Raw genomic sequence first — 26,019 nt, 5'->3', positions numbered from 1 at the left:
ATCTCAAGGGTGTTTTTGTAGAACTCTGTCCCAGAAATTCCTAATTCCTAGGAAAATTTCCATAGCAGGAAATAATTATTCTTTTGTTTTGTAAGAAAGAAGTTTCCTTGTCAGAGTGGGCTAACTGCTCCAACAGACAGCTAAAAACGCTGAGGAACTTAGACCTTTATGATGTTGATTCTTGCTGAAGTGAAGCCAGTATAATCAGTAGAGGGTGGGGGTGGGGGGAAAGGAGGAGAGGACTGTGCTGCCCAGCATCATTCACAGACTCAACATTTTCCCTTCTAGTAACACCACCATCATCCCTTGAACAGCATTGCTGAATACGGAAGCCACTAGGCACATACAGCTATTTAAATTTAAATCCACTAGATTAAATAAAATTCAAAATTCAGTTCCACAGTTGCATTATCTATGTTTCACATGCTCAATAACCACCCTTGGCTAGTGGCTGCCATATTGGACGTGCAGACATAGAACATGGCCATCATCACAGAAAGTTCTAGTGGATAGCACTGTCCTAAAGACTCTGTCTTCCACTGGATCTTCTGCAGAGGGCAGCAGACAAGGGAAGGGAAGGGAAGGGAAGTGGCACCGAGTGTCATGTGGGAGATGTTTTAAGCACCAGGCCTGTAAGAGGTGGTCCTTGCTCTTTAATCTGCACATAATTAGCCAGAACTTTGCCAACTAACTGCAAAGGAGGCTGGGAAATGTAGTCTTCCTGCATGCCCGGGATGAAAGACAACAGGATTTGTTGAACACATTGCACCGTTTCCACCACAACTGGTGTACCTGCGTACACATTGTTAGAAGATAACAAATGGATCTATTTCAACTTACATTCAGTCTAAGTTCTATTTTGAATCTCATTTAGTTCAACAAAGACTTATTAGAGTGAACTTTGTCCTCAAGGACATTACCTTTCAGAGGTTGAGGGGGATATAAGACTTACACATATGAAGTCCTTATGAAAACATAATAATCTCAGGTTCAAAAATGAGGGATGTATAACAAAGCTATGGGGAGAGATAAATATGAGTTAGAGTGTGTCCAGGGAACTTCTTAGAAAAGGTGAGACATAAATGACCTTCAAGAATGGATAGGCAAGAATGGATTCCCAGGTGGTGGGAATAGTAAGAGCATGAATGCAGAGGTGGGATGCACATGGCATGTTTGACAGGGGCAGGAGTAAGGGGAGAAGGGGAATTAGAACACAGTGTGCTCACTGGAAAGTAGTGGAAAATAACATGGGTTGGGTTAGGGAATGCCAGACTCAGAGAGGCCTGAGAATCCCAGGATGGAGGGTTACACTTGATCTCATGAAAAAGAGTGAGACTGAGCAGGACCTTGGCCAGTCAGGTGTCATAACCAATCATGGACACTGGCAGGAGGAAAATGATGGCACTGGGCAGGGTGGCCAGGGAGGAGAGAGGGTGGAAGCAGGTGGACCACCAGGAGGCAGCTGATGCTTTCAGACTTGAAGCATGCAATAGTAAAAGGTAGAGGAAGAGATGGGTCCATGAGCTGTTATAGTATAAAATAAAATGGAACTTGATGACCAACTTGCCAAAGTGCAATGGAGAATAAAACCACAAACATGACTTGGAGGTTTCCCAAGTTGGAAGGAAGAAACAGTCTGGAGGGACAGTGATGAGTTTGTGTAAATGTGGGAGATGAAGTGACAACAGGACATTTAAATAGAAATGGCTTTCATCAACATGCGACATTTTTGAAAAGATTGGACACAGTGTCACCAGTCCATTCTCTTTCCCCAGGCTGGATTCATGAACGACGGCAGAATCTTAGCCCTAGACATGGAGCATTATTCCAATGGAGGTGCCTCCCTCGATGAGTCATTATTTGTAAGTGTTTTAATGAGCAAATTCACATTCTGGAAAGGCTTATATAAAATTATTTAATTCAGAAAAGTGTTCAATAGTTAAATAATATTTACTTACAAAAGTGTAAAGATTCTCATTGGGGGAGCAAGTTGCCACATGTTACTTACTGGTGCCCCCAGAGTGAGCCCAGAGATACTGCCTAAGTCTGCATCTGTGTGTTAGCTCCATGTTTTTCAGACTTAGAGCTCTTTTCCCAAATGCGAGCACTAAACCTTAACCTTGGCCCTGTTGGTATTTTGGACTGGATAATTCTTTTTGTGGGGGCTGCTCTGTGCATTATAGGATGTTTGAAAGTATCATTTGGCCTCTCCCCAGTACCTGCCAGTGGGACAGCTACCTTCCAGTCTTAACCACAAATATCTCCAGACATTGACAAATGTCCCAGGGAAGAAGAGAGAAAAATTGCCTCTGGTTGAGAACCAATGCATTAGACCAAATCAACATTTTCCCCCTTGTTTTCCATGATATTTTATTCATTATATTCTGTAGACCCAGAGTTTAAGACCTGCTAGGACTTGTTTCCAAGGCCTTTGGAAATGTTTGAAATGTGGGGGGAAAATGCATTAGCTCTAATATGAAAATTAAAAGATAATATTTTCAAAAGAAAAAGTATTCAAATCCTTAAAAATTCCTTCACGGCAAAAATGCATTTAATTTGAGACATGGGTCAATTTTAGCATGTTTGATGTGATGTCGTGGGGGTCAGTCATTTCTGGACTGGTTTTGGTCTGAGGTCTCAGGATGGTAAAGCAGGTCCAGAAGGATGAAGATCTCATCACATCAACTCTGGATTTCCACAGGTGATAGAGATGGGACTTCTGAAAATGGAAAATGCTTACAAGTTTCCCAACCTGCGCTGCCGGGGGTGGGCATGCAGAACCAACCTTCCATCCAACACGGCTTTGCGTGGGTTTGGCTTTCCTCAAACAGGACTGATCACTGAATCCTGTATCACAGAAGTTGCAGCCAAATGTGGGTTGTCCCCGGAGAAGGTAATACTGAATCTCACATACAAAAAGTGGTGAATTTTAGAGATGGGAGGGTCACTGGGGGGTCTTCATATTGAGGAATTCGAGGTCCACAGGGCCTACATGATTTGCCTGAGGTAACCAGCTAAATAGTTAATACTGAGCAGGACTTCAGAGTTCAGTGATCCTTGTTCTACTCAGGCTTCTCCTCAAAAATCCTGGATCACAAAGAATTTTAAATTTTTTTTTTTTTTAGTGGAGGTACTGGGGATTGAACCCAGGACCTCATCCATATTAAGCATGCGCTCTACTACTGAGCTATACCCACCACCCCCTCCCCTCAAAAATCCTGGAGACAGAGGGGATTGAGGAGTGAGCACTGGATTCATTGTTGAGTCTCCATTGACTGAGGGTATAACTGCTACCAACAAGTTCTGTAGACCCTTCTTTCCCCTGCTTCCTTAGCATCTCAGGCAGCTGTCATCTGAGTCACTTCAGTTACAAAAATGGTCTCTGTTTTTTAAGTCTTGGCCCCAACTTCATTCACTAACATGCTCTGTTCCTTTCCCAGGCTCCTGGAGTGGAGTTCGGGTGGGGACAATGGTGTGTGCTCTGCCCCCTTCTCCTCCCCTGTGCCTTCTGCTGTGGTGTTGGGCAGGGAGGAAGAGGGGGACCTGGGAAACAGACAGCATCTTCCCAGCTGGCTTCTCCCAGTGAGCCGTCTGTCATCTTCTTGGTTAGATAGAGCCACTTTTCAAGTCTGTTGTCTCTGAGCTCCATTTCTGACAGGAGTCCCGGAAATCAGTGGTTTCCCACGAGGGTTAAATCTCCAACTGACCCTCAGCTGGCACCTCACGCAGCATCCCCTGATGCCCATGCCTCTTTGCCCCATGCTGCAGCAGTCCCTGGAAAGCCCCAGTCCCTGATTCGTCTACCTTCTTTCCCCCATCTTCTTTGTGTCTCTTCTGCTTGTGGGGGTCCTGCACCCTCCATTCCTGGCCATCTCACCACAGCCTCTTTCCCAGATGTTCTGTCACACTTGTTAGCACAAGGAGGAAGATCTGATAATGACCTCCCTTCATCACCAGGGAAAATGGAGGAGAGTAGCCATCCTAAAAAACACCACCTTCCCCAAAAGGGCACAGCTCACTAACCTCCAGTCATGCTTCTGTAGTGATCTGGGAATCTTTCTTTTTTGGGGGACTGACAAAATATATGTCCTTAATGGCCCTTGTCTGCTTGGGGTGATGGCTGGTCTCAACTGCTGAGTTTTCTCAGCTGAGATTGTGAGGTACCTGACCTTTTGTTCTCAACAGGGGACCCTAATCACCAGTTCTGGGAATTCAGGAAGAATTCTACTCAGTGCTTCAGACATCCTAGGATAGACTCTTTTAATTTGTTTTGCATCCTATTTGGGGTCATATTTAAACAAACTTTCACACTTTCGTGTTTGGTAGTGAGTGGTCTTCTCTTGCCACAGCATCTGAAAAATCCAAATCGTGTAGATCATGTAGCCTGGAATTGAAAGTCAGCCTTACCTTTTAACAGATACTCACAGGTACAGCGAGAATTAAGAATCTGCAGAGTCCCTGGACTGTGTTGAGTCATATAAGAAATAAAAGGAAAGGATCCTTCCTTTGAACTCACACAACAGCAGTATAGAAAGCATTCAAGTGCTAGCATATTTGACAGGGGCTCTGACTAGAGGAGTATTCGGTGTTGGGAAAGGCTTCAACAAGGAGTAGATTGAACTCAGTTTGGGTTTTCTAGGATGAGCAGAATTTGATTAGGAGGACAGTGGGTAGAAGAGGCTATGGCTGCCTTCCCCTCCAGCTCTGTCAACCTCCTGCCCTTTTGTAGGTCCGAACTATAAACATGTACAAGGAAATTGATGAAACACCCTACAAACAAGAGATTAATGCCAAGAACCTGATCCAGTGTTGGAAAGAATGTATGGCCATGTCTTCCTACGCCCTGAGGAGAGCGGCCGTGGAAAAATTCAACTCGGAGAATTACTGGAAGAAGAAGGGGCTGGCCATGGTCCCCGTGAAGTTTCCTGTTGGCCTTGGGTCAACAGCTGCTGGTCAGGTCAGTTCGCCAAACAGATCGATCAAAAGGTGTTGGGGAAACTTTCCATTAAGGTGGACTGGCCATTTGATCACAGTACCTGATAGTAAAGCTTCCCCAGAGTGGTGCTCCAACTAGCTTTTCTCCAGAGGAGACAGGAGCTACTTTGCCCAAGACCCCAGAATTGGTGACAAGCATTCTTGCTGGGAAATGGGGAGACCTGGCATCTACTCCTGGCCCTGGCATTGAACAGCTGAGTCAGCTCATTCTGGGGCCATTCAAGTATAAAGTAAGAGTGGGGCCCGATGACGCCCCAAGACACCTCTTCAGCTACTGTGATTCCATGTCACTGGATCAGGAAATAGACACAGGAAGCTGCAAGACACTCGGTGCCCCTCCTTTTTTTGGTGGATTGGGGTAAACCAAATCCAGAAAAGTAAATCACTTAAGAAATTTTTTGAAACACTGTCTTAGGAGATCTTCTGTTTATAGCTGTTACAAGTATGAAGGAGAGGACTGAAAAATATCTTCTTGTTATTTATTTTCTTTAACTGATTAAATAAATTCCCTGCTCGGTTGCTAAATCTCACCCCTTCATTCACCAAGCAGCTGGTGTTCTAGTTCATTGTACAGCAAGGATGTGGAACCCCATTACCTATGTTCTCACATACATGTGTATATGTATACATCTGTGTGGATGAGGTGTCAGAACCCTCAGAACTGTTGTCACTGCGCTTTGTGGAGTTCACACCTTTGGCTGAGCTGGGAAGAAGGCACAGCAGGTGCACTGAGTGCTGACAGACTAGGGATAGAGGGCGTGAGACTGTGCGGGGCACAGGAGGAGGAACGGTCCTCCCCCTTCCCACACCCACCGCTCACCCATCTCTCCTGGTTCAGCTTCGGTGTAGTCCTCAGAAAGTTTTCCTGCAGCTTCGATTGTAGGTGGGTTGGCTCAGAGGAGCATCATTACATTACAAGTGGTGATCTCATTGGAGCCCTCCCATTCTCTCTGGTTTATGAAGGCAAAACAACATAGAGCCATTTAGTCATTGGTACACAATTTACTCAGATGAGGGAGAGAGTCAAGAGGCTGTGGTTGAGGAATAAAGGCAAAAACCAGGTTGCTAAAAAAGAAAAGAGAGGAGAACTACCTCTAGAAAAGGGTTGGTGAGCAATGAATCTTGGATACAGTTTTGGGGGTAAACTGATTAGCTGGCAGCCAGCAAAGAGGCCATTCTGGGCCATCTGTCCCTGAGGACATCCATCAGGATCATGGGGAAAACAATTCCCAGTGTTTACGAATCTTCTGGAAACCCTTGGGCGTTAGGCTATGGGTAGACTGGGCAGGCTGTCTCTGTTCAGTGGTTGCCTTTACTTAACATCTGGCCTCCACAGTGGACCAGGTCTGTCCCATTTTCCCCATCAGAAATCTCTCAAAATGCAGATAAAAAATAACGGTAATTACTGAGCACCTACTATGGTTAAGTCCTTTCAGATTTTGTCTCATTCAGCTCTCAGGGAAACCTACAGGTTTTGTAGCCTCATTTTAGTGATGAGAAACTGAGGCACAGCGAGCTTAAGTAAGTTGCCTGAAGTCCCAGGGCCAGGGAGAAGTGGGCTGAGACTCGGGTCTCAAAGGCCCCAGAAGCTGTGCTTTTGTCGGCTGCATCCAGCCACCTTCCCCAGCACCTTCGGCGGGGGACTGAGATGGGATTCAGCTCAGCCAGGAACGACCTGGACGACAGTCAGCAGCACAACTTAGTTCTTAAAGGCTACCGAGGAGCTCCTCCCACCTCACCCCCTCTTCCCATCCTCCCCTGGAAACCAGCTCTGTGCTTAAAACATTTGGTTAGGGCTGAATCGAAGAGTTTGAGATCAGTCAAGCTGCCTTCTGAAAGCCAGATGCTGACAGCCTTTGTCCTGAAGCAACCCAAATCGAGGAGGGGGCTAGAACCCCTGTGTGTGTGAGGCCCCAGGCTGGGTGCTTTGCAGTCTCTCACCTGACTTAACCCCTGTCTCCTCTGTCGGGTAGGTATGATTCTGGTTCATAGAAAGGGGAGCTGAAGCCCACAGAGGTTTGCTCTCTTGCCCAAGGACATTCAGCTAGTGGGTGGCAGAACAAGGACTTGACCTTAGAACTGTGCTCCCAACAGCTGAAGGTGTCAAACATACCTCACCTCCATTATATTTAATTCCTGGACAGGAGCATTAACCTCTGTATTCCCAGTGCCTTTGTACGGCACCTGGCACAGAGGAGGAACTTAAATGTTTGAATGGCTGAGACATTTTGGGAATCTGCGGGATCCGAACAGACTTCTCACCAACACCAGCAGCCATAGCTTTAGGATTTAAATTTCACAGACCAAGTCCCCAGTTTATATTGGAGAACCATCTGTTTCCACACCCTGGTTTTGCTAATTTCTAATTTCATAGATGCAGCTTTGTGGAATTATCTTTTGTGGCACTGACAATGAACCATCCGGTGGTGCCACTTAACTGAACCAAATTTGACATTTTAAATGGCCCAGGGAGATTGCAGCAGCACATGGGACAAATTACTCAGCGGTCTCTGATAGAAGTGCTGCCCTGGACGCACAGGCAGAACGCTGCTGCCAGCGAGGTCACGCGATGGAGGAAATACACAACCCACTGTAATTGTAGCTCAACCACATGTCCCGGTGACAAATTCCACCCACAAGCGACTTCTCAATTGCTTGCAGAGCCAAGGAGGCCAAATACAGAGTCTGCAAGCTTAAGAAACAGATGGAATGGCAATGCTGTTGCCATTTCATTGCTCAAACTTGTATTGAGTACTTACTACGTGTGAGGTACCATATTGCTTTGCAAGGGAAGCCTTAGGACATGCGCTTTCCTCTCAGGAGGCTTACATTCCCACCGAGTACAAAGAAGTGCCATAGAATGGCGCCCAGCTGCAGCCATTGCAGCTGGAGTCACCTGCTGTCTGCTGCACAGCCCCAGGGTGGCCAGCTCCAGGTGCTCTGTAGAGGACCCTGTGTTGTTTTGAGAGTAAATGGCCAGGAGCACAAAACAGTGTTTGCAGGACTGATGTGTCAACAGGCAGTGAAACACATTGTTGCATCTCCTCGAGGCCTTTGGGTATGATTATTGTGGCCACGCCCTCTTTCTTAAGTTTCTAAGATTCTCCCTTGGGCTGCAAATGTATGTGCTTTTGACCTCAGAGAAAGAGCCCCCATGTCCCATTTTCTCAATACATCCCTAGTTTACACCTGCTGACCAGGTGAATAGAGCTCGTTTTCATGGTCAAAGTACCTTACTCGGAATGATAGAGCCTTTTATTTGTCATTTGCTGGAGCTGTGTGAACCTTTGGGTGCCAATAAAGAGACAGTTTTCCAAGAGTGGCCTGTGGCCCACAGGAGGCTCTGAAGGTCCTTCTGGTGGACAAAGAATCGATCTAGGAATGCAGTCCTTTCCTTGGTCGTATCTGGTGATTGACACACAAGTCCATCCACTTTCACTCCTAATCAAAGTTGTTTATAAGTCATCTGAGTGAGTAATGCAAGACTTACTAAAATTTTAGCTTCATTAAATGGAAACTAGCTTGTTACCAGAATTTCCTGAAGACCTGCCTTTACAAATCTTAGACTATTATGCCACTCTGTATAGAAGCTTAGATAATAAGAAACCTAACTGACAGCTTTCAGTGGCCCCTGGCTGGCTCAGACCACATCGAAGAGGTTAGCACTTCCCAGTTGAGCAGCTGCAAGGTGTGCCTTGCGGGGCCCCTCAACCACAGTGGAACCATGAGAAGCGTTTTCTCTAGGATCGTTTGCTGTTAACATTGCTCTTACTCTGGAGACTGAGAGTGAAGAAGCCATTCATGTTTTCTGCAATCGCCTGGGACATCTCAGTCTCTCAGGCCATCTCCGTCTCCCGGGCCATCTCCATACCCCCAAGTGTAGCACAAATAGACTTGGCAAGAAGACACATTCCTATTGATAGTAAAACACAATAGCTTGGGGTCTGGGTGTTTCTGATTACAGCAGCCTTTAATTCTGTGTTAGCCATTCGGTCCCTCCTGGATCCCTGTGGGGAGCTGTACAGCTAGAAAAGTTTACTTCCAAGTTCTCTTCCAACTTTAAAGCCCTGTAATTCTGGGCCAAGATGATTAAGGGTGGGCTTAGCTCATTCTGCAGCAAAAAAGTAATGTCTAACTGCCCTCTCTTATTTGGATTTTTATTTTTGCTTTTCTATAACACACCTACAACTATGGGGATATGTGTTCACATAAACAAGTCTTTTCCCTTTCCCCCAAACTATCTAAACTTAACTGTACATTTAAACCTGATACCCTGTCTAAAACCTCCTCCCCTAAACCTAGATTGTAGATCCATTCTGGGTCAGGGGGATCCTTGAAGGCACCGGTGCACTCAGCTGTCCTGCTCAGGAAACGGTAGCTTAAGTAGTAGCTGAGCCCCTGCCCCAGACTTGCAGCCATCCAGTGGCAATCTGACCTCTTGCGGGGTAATATTGAGGCAGTACCTGCCCCAGCCTCGCCCTGGCTCTGCTCAGTGCTCTCAGGGCGATGGGGAAAGTGCCTGTGTGCATTTTGGCAGGAGATGAAAAAGAGGGGATTGTTTCCACAGAAAGTGTTTTCTAATTGACAAAACATATGATAATATCAGTCAAAAAGGTCATTGCACTGGATAAAGAAGTTGCGTATATTTATACAATGGAATACTACTCAGCCATAAAAAAGAATAAAATAATGCCATTTGCAAGAACATGGATGGATCTGGAAATCATCATTCTAAGTGAAGTAAGCCAGAAAGAGAAAGTAAAATACCATATGATATTGCTTATATATGGAATCTAAAAAAATGACACAAATGAACTTATTTATAAAACAGAAACGGACTCAGACACAGAAAACAAACATATGGTTACCAGGAGGAAAAGGGGATGGGAAGGGATATATAGGGAGTTCAAGATTTGCAGATACTAACTAATATTTATACAATAGATAAACAAGTTTGTACTGTGTAGCACAGGGAACTATATTCAATACCTTATAGTAACCTATAATGAAAAAGAATATGAAAATGAATATATGTATGTATATGTATGACTGAAACATTATGCTGTACACCAGAAACTGACACAATATTGTAAACTGACTATACTTCAATTTTAAAAAAGTAAAAAAAAAACAAAAAAAAAAACAAAAAAAGGTCATTGCAACTGTTTTCATCTCTTTTGCTTAGGCTGCTGCCCTGGTCCACATTTATCTAGACGGGTCTGTGCTGGTGACTCATTGCGGAATTGAAATGGGGCAGGGGGTCCACACTAAAATGATTCAGGTAAGAATGTAGATAATTGGATTAGGTTGGATGTATGCTTGAAGGTATGTATACGGGAGGGAGACTAGGAATGTCTATTTTCTGTTCCAAAATAAAAAAGGGTAGGAGACTTCAGCTTTAACTGCTTCAATTGCTAAGCTACTCGCAGAAACTGAGTAAGCAAGCAAGTTTTGTAATTGACCCTCCTTATTCTTTAAGGATGTAGCCTCTGGTCATCTTATTGCTAAAGAAGGTTGTATGGTCATTTGCTGTGTTCCCCTAGATATGTTAACAAGTGAATTGTCTTTTTTGAACATTTGCTGGGCAATAAAAAGATGTATGAATTCTGATGTATTGCATTATATCTTGCCATTTTTATAGAAAGGATTCTGAACAATTGATAATATAAAACACATTCGGTATTTCTCACCAGACTACAGTTTTCCTTTGGCTCAATTATTTTAGAATAATTTTTAGCTACTGTTTCTGTTTTGCTCATCATTGTAATACATATAATACATATATACAGATTAGAAAGCATTTGAAAGGCAAACTTAAAAAAAAACCTGCACCATTCCACCACTTAGCAATGATCACTGTTTTGGGATCTTTCTATTTTAACTTTTTTTCTTTTTCAAAAATCGCTAGCATTCTGTTTATATAATTTTATGTCCTGTTTTTTCCACCTATTTTGATACAAAGTGAGCATTCCCTCTCGTCATTAAGAATTCTTGGCAAATGTGATTTTTAACGCTGCGTGTAGATGTCTGTATAACTTACTTAACCATCTCCAATTGTTGAACCCTTCAGTGAACATTTTTGTCCATAAACCTGTGATCAAACCAATGATTACTTTTTAAAATAAATTCCCAGAAATGGAATTACCGGGTCACTGAATATATCTTAAATCACTTGACACATATCACCGAAATGTTATCCAGAAAATATCCATCACATTATACCACTAACCAACACTGTATGTTATGGGTTGTTTAAAAAAATCTTAGATAATTTGATAGTGAAGGTATCTCATGATTGCTTTAATTTGCACTTTTCTGATTACAGAGACGCTGAATATATATTTTCTTTCATATTATCACTCACTTGAGAATTGTCTGGTCATACCTTTCCCCCTTTCCGGGGAGAGACTTCGGTGTTTTCCTTATAGGACCACCAGAAACGTTTCTGTTGTAAGCCTTTGCATTTGGGTAGACAGTCTTCTGAAAGCCAGTGATGGGGGAGGGCTCTGTATGCCTATGCCCTTGTCGCAGTGGTGGGCAAACTATCTAGCCTTTATACCAGCAGGAAAGAGGAGCGTCGGGGACCGTCGGGGACCAGTTGAAACTAGTAGTATGATTTTGCCCCGTCGTTAAACACAAAGGAAGAACACAGCAGCCAGCTAAGTCCTTATGTTAGCCAGTGGCACTGGCACCTTCTACTTCCGGGCTCTCGCATTGGTGCTGCTGCTTTAACAAGGCCATCGTCCTTTCTCAGAAGCGCTCTTTTCCTGGAGCATCTCCAGAAATGTGGATAAGGCTTCTTCTATCTGATGAAGTCAGCTTTGCTAACATTTTGCAGTGCAGCGTAGGAGAGGCCTCAAAGGTGTTGATTTCATGATGATGAAGACGGGAAGCATTTCTTCCTGCCTTTGCTCGGGGCCCCGCCTCCTCTTCCTGGTGCTATTGCACATAAGAAAGTCAAAGAAAAAGAAAGTATGCTCAGGACGAGGGGTCCAGACTAGCAACAGGGTTTTTAGACAAGAGGAACTTTCCGTGGCTGGAGAATTTGTGGTTCTGCTGTTTGTCCCTGTCGTGCTTAGGAGGGCTTCACACACATTCTACTACGTGGGTATGTGCGTGGGTCTCTGATGAACCAAAGGAAAGTAAAAGAAGATCTCTCCTAAAATCCAGGTGGCCAGTCGTGAATTAAAGATGCCATTGTCCAATATCCACCTGCGCGGAACAAGCACAGAAACCATCCCTAATTCATGTATCACTGGAGGGTCCGTGGTGGCTGATCTCAATGGGCTGGCAGTAAAGGTAAAAAACACTCCGACAGCACCCAAATCATTAACCCCATCAAGGCTGGAGCTCAGAAGGTGTTGAGAATCAATCCAGTCCTTGTCTCTTTCCCACACACTCTTGGGGGGAGCCACACCTTCTCCCAGCCCAGGGCTCTGTCAGTGCACAGCACCCAGCTGCTCTCCTGAGTGGGAGATGCCACCTCCTTTCTCCCTCACTCCTGACATCTCACTCGTACCCAAGTCCTATCCATCCTACTCAGAAATGCCTCTTTCCAATTCCCTGGTGCAGTAACACGGCTGCTTTTGTTTGGACTCCCACCTCTTGCCAGGACTGTTGCAAGGCTCTGTCTGTCCACCCGTTTCATTGCCTTGTTTACTCTGGCTTCCTGCAGCCAGAGAACAAGTTTTCCCACAAAATACATCTGACCTAGAAGGGAGGATATAGCCCCGTGTTAGAGCGCACGCTTAGCATGCACGAGGTCCTAGGTTCAATCCCCAGTACCTCCATTCAAAAATAAATTAAAAATAAAAAAATAAATCTGACCATACTGTGCTTAAAAATGGTGGCCGGTGGTTTGCCAACAGTTTTTCCGTTAAGTCCTGACGTCTTAGTGGGGCTTACAAGGCCCCCGTCCTAGTGGTCTGTCTTTAAGACCAGCTCATGCTTTACCCCTACGCCCATGAAACCTTTCACATCACCTCTCGTATGTTGGTCTCTCCCTTTTCCATGTTCTGTGGACCTCTCAAATAAACCTATGTAATGGTACATATCATATGGTTTTGAAATTGGTGTTTGCATGAAATTATGATCATAATTTTAACTAAAAAATAATCCCTAGGATGCTTGTCAAACTCTCCTAAAGCGCCTTGAACCCGTCATCAGCAAGAATCCTCGAGGCACTTGGAAGGACTGGGTGAGTATCACTGTTACTTTGTGTTTTATGTTAGAAAAAAGAAAGGAGAGGGGAGAATGAGGGAGATGTGTGAATTAAATATCAGGAGATAGGGCACATGAATAGGTGCTGGTGATTAGCAGAGGCCGTTGGCGCTCGGCACGTGGAGGTCTTAGCACAGCCTGGTGGAGGGGCTCTTACATCTGCGATCATTCTCTGTTAGAGAAAGTGACAGCTCTTCTGTCCAGAACTCTTGTTTTAAGCAAGAATTAATTACTGTTTCTTCCTATAAGATCCAATATTTTCTAGGTAACAGCTGTAAACCTCTTTGTTCTCCTTTTTTTGGGTTCAGCTGTTCCTAATATTGGAAGATAATGCTAGAATCCTCCTATAAAAGTAAAAATCATATAAGCACTCATTTAGAAATAGGAAACTAAGCCATTTGGATATATATTCAACGGTCAATAGTAGGCACTAAATGGAACGGAAATAGTCAACTGCTTCCTTTCGTCTGCTTTCACTCTAGCTCCATTCTAAAGTCAGCTAGAAAACTTTTCAGAATAATGGGCTCCAAAGTACTGGATGCTGTGGAATGGATATCACTGAGGGCTGGGTGTATGTGTCATGCTGACAGTTCTAAAATGTCACATTGAAAGCATTGGTCTGGAGGAAATAACATTTAGGAGGTCTTGTTAAGAAATGGTCCTGCTACTCCACAGAGTTAGGACTCATTCTGTAATTCAGAGTTACGGGAGCTCTCAGTCCTCTCTGGGCATATTTCTGCCCTCTGCCCAGTGCTGCGTTGGCCCAGGAAGACTGAGAGATTCTGGTTGGAGAAAGATGGAGAGAGAGACGGTGCAAGAAAGGCAGGCCTCCACCATCATGAAATGCTGCACTCAGCCCACTTTCTTCTGTAATAGGTGCACTTCTCACCTTTTTCTTTCTCAGACTTGGAGACTTGGACCTAAACTGCATTTTTTTGTGTGTATTACCCAACTGTGTACAGTGCAGAGTCAGGAGAACTTTTGGTGTAAATGGTACAATTTAGCAAGATTATACCCCTTTCCTAAGAGTGTTATGGAGACATGATATTAAAGTTAAACATCTGAGCAGCCATTGTTTCCTGTTCCATGTTAATAGGCTAAGTCTTTCCAGATGACCAAATAAAATTCTTCATGAGCAAAACATGTGTTGCTGACAATAGCCAGTCTATAAGTGTAACATACCATGGCAGTCATTTATTATGATGATGTTCATTGAACGAATGCTGTTCCTACAAGCAGTAAACCACAGATGCCTACAGAGATGGAAAATGCTGAAAGGAATAAATTAATCTTGGTCCTTCCTAGTTATTGCTGCTGACAGCTTTATTTAGCACATAGTAAAATTAGAATGGAAGTCTCAGATGATTCTTACTTTAAACATTTTTATTGCATCGCGTTTCCTCTTCTTTCACAGGCACAAGCTGCTTTCAATGAAAGCATTAGTCTTTCAGCTACTGGATACTTCAGGTAAATAGTCCTTTCAACCGCATGCTATGGAAAATAGTGTCTTGAGGGAACATTTCATTTCTAGTTGCAATTCTGGCAAAAAAAAAAATGATTTTGTACCTTCTGTTAACCCACTATTATAAAGAACTTTTAGCTACTACTTAATCCAAATGTCCCCCGAAAGGCTTTTGTTGGGAAAAATAGACACACAAGTAAAATACAGGTGAACTGATGATTAAAATCATACTGGGTAGCCCTAGAGTAACTCTGGGGTTACTGCTTGGAATCCACAGCAGTGGTTGACCTTCTGTTGAAAACTCAGTGTGTCCCTTAAGTCAAGAAGCAAAGGTAGGGGGATGCAAATTAAACCCATAATAAGGTAAATGTCACTTCACACCTTCTAGATTAGCAAAAGGTAAGAAACTGGACAATAACTATCCATTGTCAAGATGTGGAACAAGTAGAACTCAGACACTTTGGGAAAAAATTTGTCAAATTATTTTAATGGAGAATGAAAGCCATCAGAGAGCAGAGTGGTGTAGAGAGTCATACCTGATTTTTTTCTCTTCGCCAGTTGTCATGGGAGTCCCACCTCCAGGCTGGAGGGAGCAGAGGAGAGAGGGGTAGAAAGTGCTGGCAAGCCGCTGGCCTATGCTCCTCTGCTACCATGACAGTTTTTGGTGTCCCTTTAAGGAGAGTTGGGAACAGAGCAGGCCGTGGAGCCTGATGGAGAGACCAGAGTAGTGACAAAGAACGAGAACTGAAGGGGCTGATCCCTAGCACAGAAGGCTAAATCCTGGAGCCAGAAAGACAGATGAACCAGCAAGTGTGCAGCTTTGCTGCAGTGTTTGGTGTAAAATCCAGGTGGAATTCCCTGATGGCAATAGGGTTACATGACCCAAAATTAGCCAAAAGCAATAGGATAAATAACCGTAGAGTCAGCAATTAACTTCCAAGCTTCAGGAGTCACTGGTAGGGAGTGGTTGGATATTTTTATCAGACAAATCAATTTAATAAGAAAGAGGTGAATATTTATTCAAGAGGTTTATTGCATGCATTATGAGCTGTACGTTACTCGTCTGGTTTGCTGTGCCTACAAATTAAGTTCAGCTCCTAATAAGCCTGTTTAATCACGGTGGTCTGCAGTTAGGGGACTTGATCACTTAACATGAATTCCTCAACAACTCTGTTTCCTCCAGGGGTTATGAGTCGGACATAAACTGGGAGACAGGCGAAGGCCATCCTTTCGAATACTTTGTTTACGGAGCTGCCTGTTCCGAGGTTGAAATAGACTGCCTGACAGGGGCGCATAAGGTCAGTACCCGTTGGGAAGGTCTTCAAGTTGAACTCTAGACATGGCTGTTTTCCGCTTAGTCCATCTGTCTGAGCACCAGAGAGGCACCATGTATTTGGCCTGAGGATAATTTCTCTCCATTACCTGAAGAAAACAGAAGCTCTGCAGTTGCTTTGGGCTGTGGTTGCTTCCATGAAAAACAGCTGGCAGCCTCTCTTCTTTATATCCCCTGCCCTTTAAAGTAGAATTGGGAGGAGAGTGTAGCTCAAAGTGGTAGAGCGCATGCCTAGCATGCCTGAGATCCTGGGTTCAATCCCCAGGACCTCCTCTTAAAAAAAAAAAAAAAAAGTAAATAAATAAGTCTGATTACCTTCCTCTCCCATCTACAAAAAATAAATAAAATGGAAACAGGAAAAAGAGTTTTCTTTTAACAAAGAAGCACAACCTATAGGGGGCTTCCATGTAGATGTGCCAGCAGTCCTGGCCTCCTGTGTGAAATGCCATCACGTGACATTTTTGAAGGATTTCATCATCAGTATCTACCATATGCCCACAGGCACCAAAGGCCAGCCCAGGGAGGGTAGTAGCCAGCTTTTGGTATCTTTTATCCAGCTAGGTCCTGCTTTACAGATAGTTTAAGAGCGTGTTTTTAAGGAACGCTGTGAGAAGATACCCACATAGATTGACATGCGCACACAGGCTCTCACACACACACACACACACACACACCCTGCTTCAAGAACTCTAGTTTCTCCCCTTTGTAGCTGGGCCTTTGGGAGTAAATTAAGCCACTTGCCACTGTCAATAAAAATAAATGATCATTGATAGATTAAATGAGACTGTGATACCCCCACAACTGTCATGTGATAGTCTGCCCAAAACCTACCCAGAGGCGAGCGCTAGTTCTTGAAAGTTCCAAGACTGTGATTGGATGTAAGTTTTCACTTAATCTGTCTCCAGCATGTATGTTTTTAAACTGGAGTCAGCCTAATCTTTGAAATTACATACACTTTTAAGGAACCTGTCCATTCAAGCGTCTGGCTTGTCTGGGTTATGACTCAAACCGGATCACTTTGGGGGAGCTTTGAAGTGGGACAAAACAGTGATGGCGCTAAGCATGGTTTTCTTGCTGTGGTAGCTGTCCTGCCTTAGGGAGCTCAGCAGAAAGTTGTCTCATCCTAACTGATTTCTACATCCCTCTGCCCTCAAACAAAAAGGTTGATGAAAACTTAATCATTTGGATTTTCTGATATAATATATGCGCCTTGGCCTTGTTAAAAGCCAAGAACAAGGTAATAATGAGCCTTAATGTGGAATGTTAAGGTGGTGTGTTCTTGTGATTTATTTCAACAATCTTAAGAAATGTGTGAAATAGCATTTTTACAAATGTCCTCGTGAAAGCTGGATCTGTAGCCCAGGTTAGGTATCACCCTGAGACAAAAGCCATCATGTGACATCCCACCAGGGGACCTCCCTGAGGCCTGTTTTTCAAAAATCCTCTTGTTGTTGATAGAATTGCTCTTATTCCTGCAAAACTTCCCTCCCTTTGAATCTACATCTGTGTATTAGTTACCCATCGTGTGTAACCAATTACCCCCAAACCTGGCAGCTGAAAAATAACATTTACTAGCTGACACCATTTCTGAGTGTCAGGAATCTGGGAATGATTTGTTGGAGTGATTCTGGCTCTTCATCCCTCATGAGGCTGCCTCCAAGCCATCGGGGGGCTACGGTCATCTCAAGTCATCTCAAGGCTCCATGGCGGCTGGAGAATCCGACTCGAAGCTCCATTCTAAGATTCTGAGCTCCTGGTTGTTGGCAGGAGGCTTATGTTTCTCACTGGCTGTTGGCCAGAGGTCTCCATTCCTTATCACATGAGCTTCTCTGTAGGATGCTTCAGTGTCCTCAGGACATGGAGCTGGCTCCTCTAAGAGGGACTGGTCCAAAAGGAAAAAAGAGAGAATGAGCCAGTGAGAGTGCACTCGAGACAGAAGCGACCATCTTTTTATTTGTTTGTTTCTCTTTTTTTTCTTTTTAAAATTAATTAATTATTTTTTTATTTTATTGTCCATTGAAGTATAGTTATTTACAATCTTAATTTCAGGTGTGCAGTGAAGTGATTCAGTTACGCATATACATACATATATATTTTTTCTTTTCAGATTCTTTTCCATTATATTTTATTACAAGAAATTGAATATAGTTCCTTATCTAAAAAAATAATGATACAAATTCTATTTACAAGCCACAGTCTTACATAACCTCATCTCAGAGTGAGGTGCTATCACTTCTGCCATATCTATTAGTCACACAAACCAGCCTTGGTTTGTGTGGAGTGTGGTGGTAGAGCGTAGGTGACTGCATGAGAATGTGAATACTAGGAGTTGGGGTCATTGAGGGCCATCTTGGAGGATGGCTACCACAGCCTAAAAGCAGTCTCTCCAGCCCTGTCAAACGACAGTGACGAACAGCAGTAAGTCCACGCTTGAAAGCAAAATCTTCACTAACACTGCAGACATGAGACACCTCCTCTCACTTCCAGTTGAGGCCCCTGGTCGCCTGGAAGCCCAGCCTTGCTAACTGGTACTGGAGAGAACTTTACAGTTCACTGTGCCTTTAAGTAAGAGAAGTGCGTGCCTGAAATTTTATGAGACTAAAGCATTCTGGATCACTATCCGATTTTCTTAAGAAAAATGTTAGATGAAAGTCCCAGGTCAAATAAGGAAACTCTTGGGTTTCCTTTGTTCCATTAATAATTGTAAATAGAACCTGTCATGACAAGAACCACATGTCCTATGAAAGAAGGTACAGATCTGGTACAGAGCGAAGGTGTCACCAGCGACCTGGCTGGGCCCGCCGTCTTCCTTCTCACTGGTAGGTTGTCAGGGAACTTTTGGTCACCACGTTGTAACGTTAGATTTATTCTCTCCTCTGCTTTAAAAAATAAACAATCTAAAATAGCAGATAACAGACTTCTTAGCTCATGTATCCTGAGTTCTGAGATTCAGTAAATGTCGCCCCGCCAGAGGACTCTGAATGTGGCGCTGTGCTGTAGCCACAGAGTTTCGCAACAAGGATCAGGAGGGCCAGAGACATTGCCTGTTTTCTGTGGCCTACGTTCTATGTGTGGTAGTGGATTAAACTCAATATGTTACATCTCTCAGCCAGAATCAAAGTCCAGCAAATATTTTTCTCTCCTATCATTTCTAAGAAAAAAAAAATCAGTGCTTAAGCTGGTTGAGTATTTTATAACTTTGAAAGTTACACATAGTAAACTTTGTGACATAATAAAATCTTTGTTGTTTCTCTCTCCTGAAATGTAATGTGACCCAAGAAAAGGTTCCTCACCAATACCATCCTGACAGGAACCACTTCTCAGCTCTCTCTCCCCAAGCTGTATTCATTAAACTAAACATTTTTACTTTCTTGTTGTTATTAGAACATCAGAACAGACATCGTCATGGATGTTGGTTGCAGCATAAATCCTGCCCTTGACATAGGCCAGGTATGTGGAACCTATCGGCCTCACTTCCTGTGTGTAAAAGTCAAAACTGCTGGGCGACCTGCTAGGAAAACGCCCCGTTGGCTTGTTCATCTTATTTTGCTACCCCTTAGTCAGAATCTTTCTATTCAGGGCAGCCACAGAACTCAAATTTCTTACCATCTAAAAAAGGGAAGGGAACAAAGGTGTTCTGGGTGGATTTTGAAGAAACGTACGGTCTGACTGGGGAGCCGGGGAGCAGGACTAAGTCTAGGGGTGACGGGGTGAGCCCACACCTGTGGGCTGGAAGAAGCAAGCAGTGCTGAGTGCTGACCGGCTCTGGCTTCAAGGGGTGTAGCGCTGGGCTGAGAGAACAAACGCCAAATCGTTACAGCAGCCGCGATCGATGGGTAGCCTGTTTTGCCCACAGACATTTTGTTTTTAATTTGAAGTAATTGACCGGACTGAAAAATCGCCTGCTGTTTTACATGAATATTCAGCTGTCTAGCGTCTCCTGGAAACAGGAAATTTGCCAACACTGGAGCCACATTTCCACGAGGAAAAGTCGATTGGCTGCCTCTTTAGAGTTACACACTCTCTGGGAGCTTCTCTCACTTTCCTCGCCTGCCTTAGCCCCTGTGGGCAGTTCAGCTCCCTACTCCCTACTTCCAGTTGAGAACATCACCAGAGGGCCTCAAATGGTGACATCGATGGGAGAAGGGAAAGGATGTATTGGCTGGAGAAGTCAAAGCAGGCTTCAGGGAGGAAGTGGTGTGGACCAGGTAGTCAGAGTTGAAGCAGGAAGAGGCATTCTGGGTGGGAGAAGAGTGGAGGAAATCAACCTAAAGGAAGACCTGGGATTCAGCACACGTTGGGTTCATGGCTGGCAGTGAGGAGAGGCTGAGGACAGCGCTCACCTGTGTCACAGGAGCAGGACATGAGGCTGGGGGTAGGTCATGGCAGAGGGCCAGGCTGGTGGAAGCTCTGCAGGACAGGTAGTGCTTGGAGGTGACTTGGGCCAGGAGGCAGTCTAGAGTTTGAGGAAGATTCATCTAAGATCACAGTAGAGAAGGACATCTCTGCTGATAGAAGTGAGATGGAGACAGAGGTGGGGAAAATGTGGCCACAGGAAGGAAGGAAATGAAGGAGAAACCCAGAAACCAGGAGTCTGTGCAGAAAGGTGATTTTGTCCACATGCTGACATCTAAGAACTGGAGCATTCTGAAGCTATAAAGGGAACTCGGAGCACACACAGTTCAGACCCTTCACGTTACAAGTGAGGAAACTGAGTCCCAAGATGTGAGGCCGGCCAGCCTGTGAGCGAGGGTGTGTGGTGAGCTGACAGGGTTCCAGAGCCCCGAGAGCCTTTCGTGATGTGCTGGGGTCTGCAGGCAAACCAGTCCCAGAGGGTTTCATTGGCCTTATAGGCAGAAAAAAATCAGGGCATTTGTGCTACAGGCTCTTTGAGGCTATAATTTTAAACAACAGACTGAGATTCAAACTCAAGTCCTTTAGACATGCTTTTAGAAAGTGAACTTTTAAGTAAACTTTCGGAGACATGCCCTAAGACATGCTGAAAACCCTCTTACACTGTATTTTAAAAATTCAGACTAACAGTATGAAGTTGAAATGCTACTGTTAAGTGTATTTTCTCATATATGGAAATTCTTTTTTTTTCTTCAGATTGAAGGTGCATTTATTCAAGGCATGGGACTTTATACAATAGAGGAACTGAATTATTCTCTTCAGGGTGTCCTGTACACTCGTGGCCCAAACCAATATAAAATCCCTACCATCTGTGACGTCCCCGTGGAGCTGCACATTTCTTTGTTGCCTCCGTCTCAAAACTCAAATACCCTGTATTCATCTAAGGTAAGCTGTGCTGTCTGAATAAATGCATGTTTATAAGATAGCTGGGCCAGGAGGGAGCGGCTACATTCATCTCTTGGTTGTTTGAGGTTTTTGTCAGGATCGTATAAAAAAAAAAAGCCCTATTAAACATTTCCATTTTAAAATAATGTAACATTATAAATTTTTAAAAATATTCCATATCATGGAGAGTAACACAAACTGCTGTTACCATCAGGTTGCATCTGATTTTTCGTCTTCATGTCAATAATCATCCTCATGCCTGTATCTGCTTTCTCCATTTGGGATCATTTCCTTAGGCTGGAATCCTAAGAATGGGAATACCGGGTTAAAATAGTAAATTCGTTTTTTTAAGAAAAAAGTTATATGATATTTAATATGTCATATATACACATAGGTACCTATAGATTCACATATACATAATATGTGTACAGAGAAAGAGAGTCGTAATCTAGTTGAGCTGTTTCCCTCCCAGGGTCTGGGAGAGTCTGGGATATTCCTGGGCAGCTCGGTGTTCTTTGCGATCCGCGACGCGGTGAATGCAGCACGACGGGAGAGAGGCCTGCCTGGACCTCTGAAGCTCAAGAGTCCACTGACCCCGGAGAAGATTAGGATGGCCTGTGAAGACAAGTTTACAAAAATGGTATGTTCTGCTCAGACAACTCTGAATTTTTTCCCCCTGTCATCGTGGTTAAGTTTCATTCACCCACCATGGTGGTTTTCCATGGAAGAAAAGGTGAGAGGAATCGTGAAGGATTTGAGCAGGAGAGCAGGCTGCCTGCCATAGGGCTTAGTTCTACACCATTAAAAAAAAAAAAGGTTCATTCTTCATTCATCAGTTGTACATTCCTGCCTGGTTTTGTTCCCATCCCAGGACACATTGGTCAGGAATAGAAGTTCAGGAACTGTGCCCTGAACATAAGACACCCAGACCAAGAATACGGGCCACTCCAACAGTCTGCCTCACTCTACCTGAACCACTGGGAGTGCGGGCAACTCCTGATCTGAACCACGAGGGGAGAAGGGCCCTTTCCCAACCCCTGGTAGCAGGAATCCCTCTTGCACCCCGCCCCTCCCTCGCACCTGGCTGAGCAAACATCTCAGCTCTCCCTGGACATTTTCAGTGGCAGGATTTCTAACGATGGGAGGAAGTCCCGGGATTCACAGTGACCCTTGTGACTGCAAACAGGTTCTTTCTTACATTGAAGAGAGAGTCCCTCCTCCACCTTCTCTCACTCTGGCTCTTCCTGGCACCCCATATAGCTCTTCCTGAGCCCCGCAAACAGCCTCTTCACTCTGGAGCAGCACAGAGGCTGATCCCACTTTTCCTTTGTCCCTCTTCAAGCATGAGATGATGACTCTCGTAGCTGCCCCGCTCTGCCCGACCTTGGTCTCTCCTGGGTTCCTCCTTGTTTCTCAAGCTCTCATTGCCAGATCTCTCACTGCCTGGTCACCCTCTGGGTAGTTTTATCTTATTTTATAGTCTGCTCTTTTTCACTTGTCACAAACATTTTGCCAGTTGCAAATATCCAAATTTGTCCTTTTATTCCAGATTCCAAGAGACGAACCTGGATCCTATGTTCCTTGGAGTGTACCCATATGAATCAAATGCAAACTCTGGGAGAAGACGGGGTGACTCTCCCAACACAGCAATCTGTGCAGTCCTCTGCTTTATGATGATGGGTCTGGAAGACAAATTTTCACAGTTCAAAAATCATTGCATAGAATATTGCTTTTAGAGGATGCTGATTTTAAATGTTCCATTTAGTTTGATAGATATGCTTAAGCAATTTAGAAATCATATTTTAAATGGTATAAAGGCTAACTGGTTTCCTCTGGAATGATACTCCCCATTAGTCTAGCCCTTTAATCCATCCAGCTGAATGGAATGGACGATGATGACTTGTATGTGATGCATGGTTGGCTTGTATTCACCAACAGAAATTATACTCTCTAGTGAAAGGCAATTTTCTAAATAATTTTATTAGTATGAACTATAAAATTGTCATTTTCTCATTTGTCCCCATATGCTATCACCCTCCTTTTCTTGTCAGAATGGATCCAAATACTCTATCTAAAGAGTCTGTGGGACCAAAGGGAAAAATAGGTAAATTGTGTGTCATCAAAACTAGAATCCTTTGTGCTTCAAAAAGCACTACAGGAAATTGAAAAGACAAACCACAAAATGTGAGAAAATATTGGCAAATCTTATATCTGTTAAAGATCTAATGTGCAGAATGTATTTTAAAACTCTTACAACTCGAAAATAAAAAGGGAAATAACCCAATTTTTAAATGGGCAAAGGAGTTAAATAGACATTTCCCCAAAAACATGTAAATGGCCAATAAGCACATGAAAAGATGCTCAAACTCATTAGTTGTTAAGGAAATGCAAATCAAAACCACACTGAGATATAATTTCACACTCATGGCTAATGGGTGGGTCGGTGGGTAAGCATGGGCAAGGATGTGGATCAATTGGAACTGTACCCATTGTTAGGGAGAATGAGAATTGTGCAGGTGCTCTGGAAAAAGAGTTTGGTAGTTCCTCAAGGGTGGAGGTGTCCACTCTGCTTATGTACCCAAGAGAACTGAAAGCATATGTTCACACAAAAGGCATATACAAATGTTTATAGCATTATTCATAATAGCCAAAAGTGGAAACAACTCGACTCTATCAACTGATAACAAAATGTGATTAAACAAAGTGTGGTATATCCATACAAGGGAATATTATTCAACCATACAAAAGAATGAAGTACCTTTACATGCTACAACATGGGTAAACCTTGAAAACACTGTCTAAATGAAAATAGCCAGGCACAAAGGCCACATATTGTATGATTCCATCTACATGAAATGTCCAGAAGAGGCAAATTCACAGAGACAGAAAGTAGATTAGTGGTTTCCAGGACCTATGGGGAAAGGGATGGTGACTGCTAATAGGTACAGATGTCTTTTCAGGGAGATGAAAATGATCTGGAATAGATAGTGATGATGGTTGTATAACCTGTGAATATACTAAAACCCATCGGATTATACACTTTAAAAGAGTAAATTTTATGGTACGTGAATTACATCTCAAAAAAATAGCATATATGGAGAGACACAGTTAAGGTAGAAAATGTTGAAAAGTTGTGAGAATCATAAGAAATGTATCCCAGTGGACTTCAGTGATAGGAAACATCGACAGGGACTGAAGAGCAAGACATACTCACTGAAAAACTCCGTTTCCATTCATGGCAGAGAGAAGCGTCAGCACTGAGGGACAAAGCACTAGAGGCTAGTGTGTCATTCCTTCTCCCCGTCACACTCCCAAATCAGGGACTCTTGTCTCGGGGCTGGCAAAGCTTCTCCAGTGGCCTTGGACTAAAGGCGAAGGTCATTCTGGTCATGGTTACATGTGGTCACACTAAATCCCTTTAAAGAGCAGATTTTCTCATAATACCCCAGACAGCCATGGAGCACCTACTCTGTGCAGGCACTGTTTTAGTCACTTTGGATCTAGCAGTAAACTAGCCAGCAGAGATCCCTGCCCTTGGGAAGATTATATTCTAGTCAGGGGGGACAGACAGAAGATACTGAATATAGTAAGTCAACTGTGGAGTATGGCTGACGGTGATGAGTGCTGAGGAACAGTGAAGGTCTGATGGAGGGTGAGGGAGGTTGCAGTGGAGTAGGTCAGGGAATGAGGATGCCGAGGGTCTGAGCCAAGCAGGCACCTGGAGGAAGTGCATGTTAGAGAGAAAGCTGGAGAGAGGTCCCCCAAGGGGAGAGGAGGGTGCCTGACTGTCAGGGAACAGCAGGACGCCTGCATGCCTGGAGCAGGCTTGAGGAGGGGCAGACGTGGAGAAACTTGAGCCCATTGTGAGGACTTTTAATCGGAGTGAAATGCAGAGCAAAGAAGTAACATGAACTGACATATTTTAAAGACTCGTCTTGGTTGCTGTGGTGACACAGACGGTAGGAGGGCACATTCTTTTGGTTCTCACAAAGTCTTAGTCTTTTCCAAGTATGGCAAGATGGAAAACCTCGTAACAACTGAAGAAATGCCAATTTGCCCCAGATATTTGAACGATGGCAAATGTGGATGATACTCAGCGTTGGGGAAGGATACAGGAAACAGACACTCATACTGATTCATTGTATTAGTGCACATTTTGGAAGACAACTTAGACCTCACAGCATGCAGACCCTTCAACCCAGGAATTCCAGTTCCCAGAATGTGTGCAACAGAAACACGTGCTCAAATGTGCAAAGATAAAGCCCAAGGGTTTTCATCGCAGTATTGTTTGTAATAGTGAATAATGGAAAACAGTGTAAACTAATAGGGGACAGTTTAATAAATTATGGCAATAATAAAAATAGTTAACATTTATTGAGAACTTATCAGGTGCTGGGTGCTGTACTAAGTACTTTACATGTATTAGCTGATTGACTCCTCACAGCAATCCCTGGAGAGATACTATTATTTTGTCTATTTCACAGAATGGACAACTGAGGCACAGAGGGCCTAAGTAACTTGGAAAAAAGCAAATTTTGAAATAGTATGAATCACTTGATTTCACTTTCTAGATTCATGTATGTACATATATTTCATACGTGCGTGGGAAAAGTCTGTATAGGTACAGAGGAATCTGGTAATAGTTAATGCTGAAAAGTGGAGATTGGGAAGGAGGATTTTCACTTTTACTTTATACACTTTTGTAGTTTTG

At 43.7% G+C, this 26,019-nt stretch overlaps 1 protein-coding gene and 1 non-coding gene across 2 annotated transcripts in view; one reads left to right on the top strand and one right to left on the bottom strand.

The window, feature by feature from the left end:
- Positions 1–25,693, top strand: part of LOC105082311 (aldehyde oxidase 1) — a 68,816-nt gene extending 43,123 nt beyond the window's left edge. The window contains exons 24-35 of the mRNA XM_010971889.3: positions 1,776–1,862; positions 2,702–2,893; positions 4,730–4,957; positions 10,181–10,276; positions 12,166–12,294; positions 13,118–13,192; positions 14,630–14,682; positions 15,861–15,975; positions 19,395–19,460; positions 21,120–21,308; positions 21,781–21,948; positions 22,858–25,693. Of these exons, the coding sequence (XP_010970191.2) occupies positions 1,776–1,862; positions 2,702–2,893; positions 4,730–4,957; positions 10,181–10,276; positions 12,166–12,294; positions 13,118–13,192; positions 14,630–14,682; positions 15,861–15,975; positions 19,395–19,460; positions 21,120–21,308; positions 21,781–21,948; positions 22,858–22,908 (1,449 nt within the window). The 3' untranslated portion in view covers positions 22,909–25,693. The remainder of the gene's footprint in view (positions 1–1,775; positions 1,863–2,701; positions 2,894–4,729; positions 4,958–10,180; positions 10,277–12,165; positions 12,295–13,117; positions 13,193–14,629; positions 14,683–15,860; positions 15,976–19,394; positions 19,461–21,119; positions 21,309–21,780; positions 21,949–22,857) is intronic.
- On the bottom strand, positions 3,126–3,198 carry TRNAI-AAU (transfer RNA isoleucine (anticodon AAU)). Its single transcript has one exon. It is a non-coding gene; the product is annotated as a tRNA-Ile (tRNA).
- Positions 25,694–26,019: the final 326 nt, after the last annotated feature.

This window comes from Camelus bactrianus, chromosome 5 (assembly GCF_048773025.1).
Source record: "Camelus bactrianus isolate YW-2024 breed Bactrian camel chromosome 5, ASM4877302v1, whole genome shotgun sequence".
Lineage (NCBI taxonomy): Eukaryota > Metazoa > Chordata > Mammalia > Artiodactyla > Camelidae > Camelus > Camelus bactrianus.
Note: the sequence above shows the minus strand (reverse complement) of the source record. Positions and strands in the feature narration are given on the sequence as shown.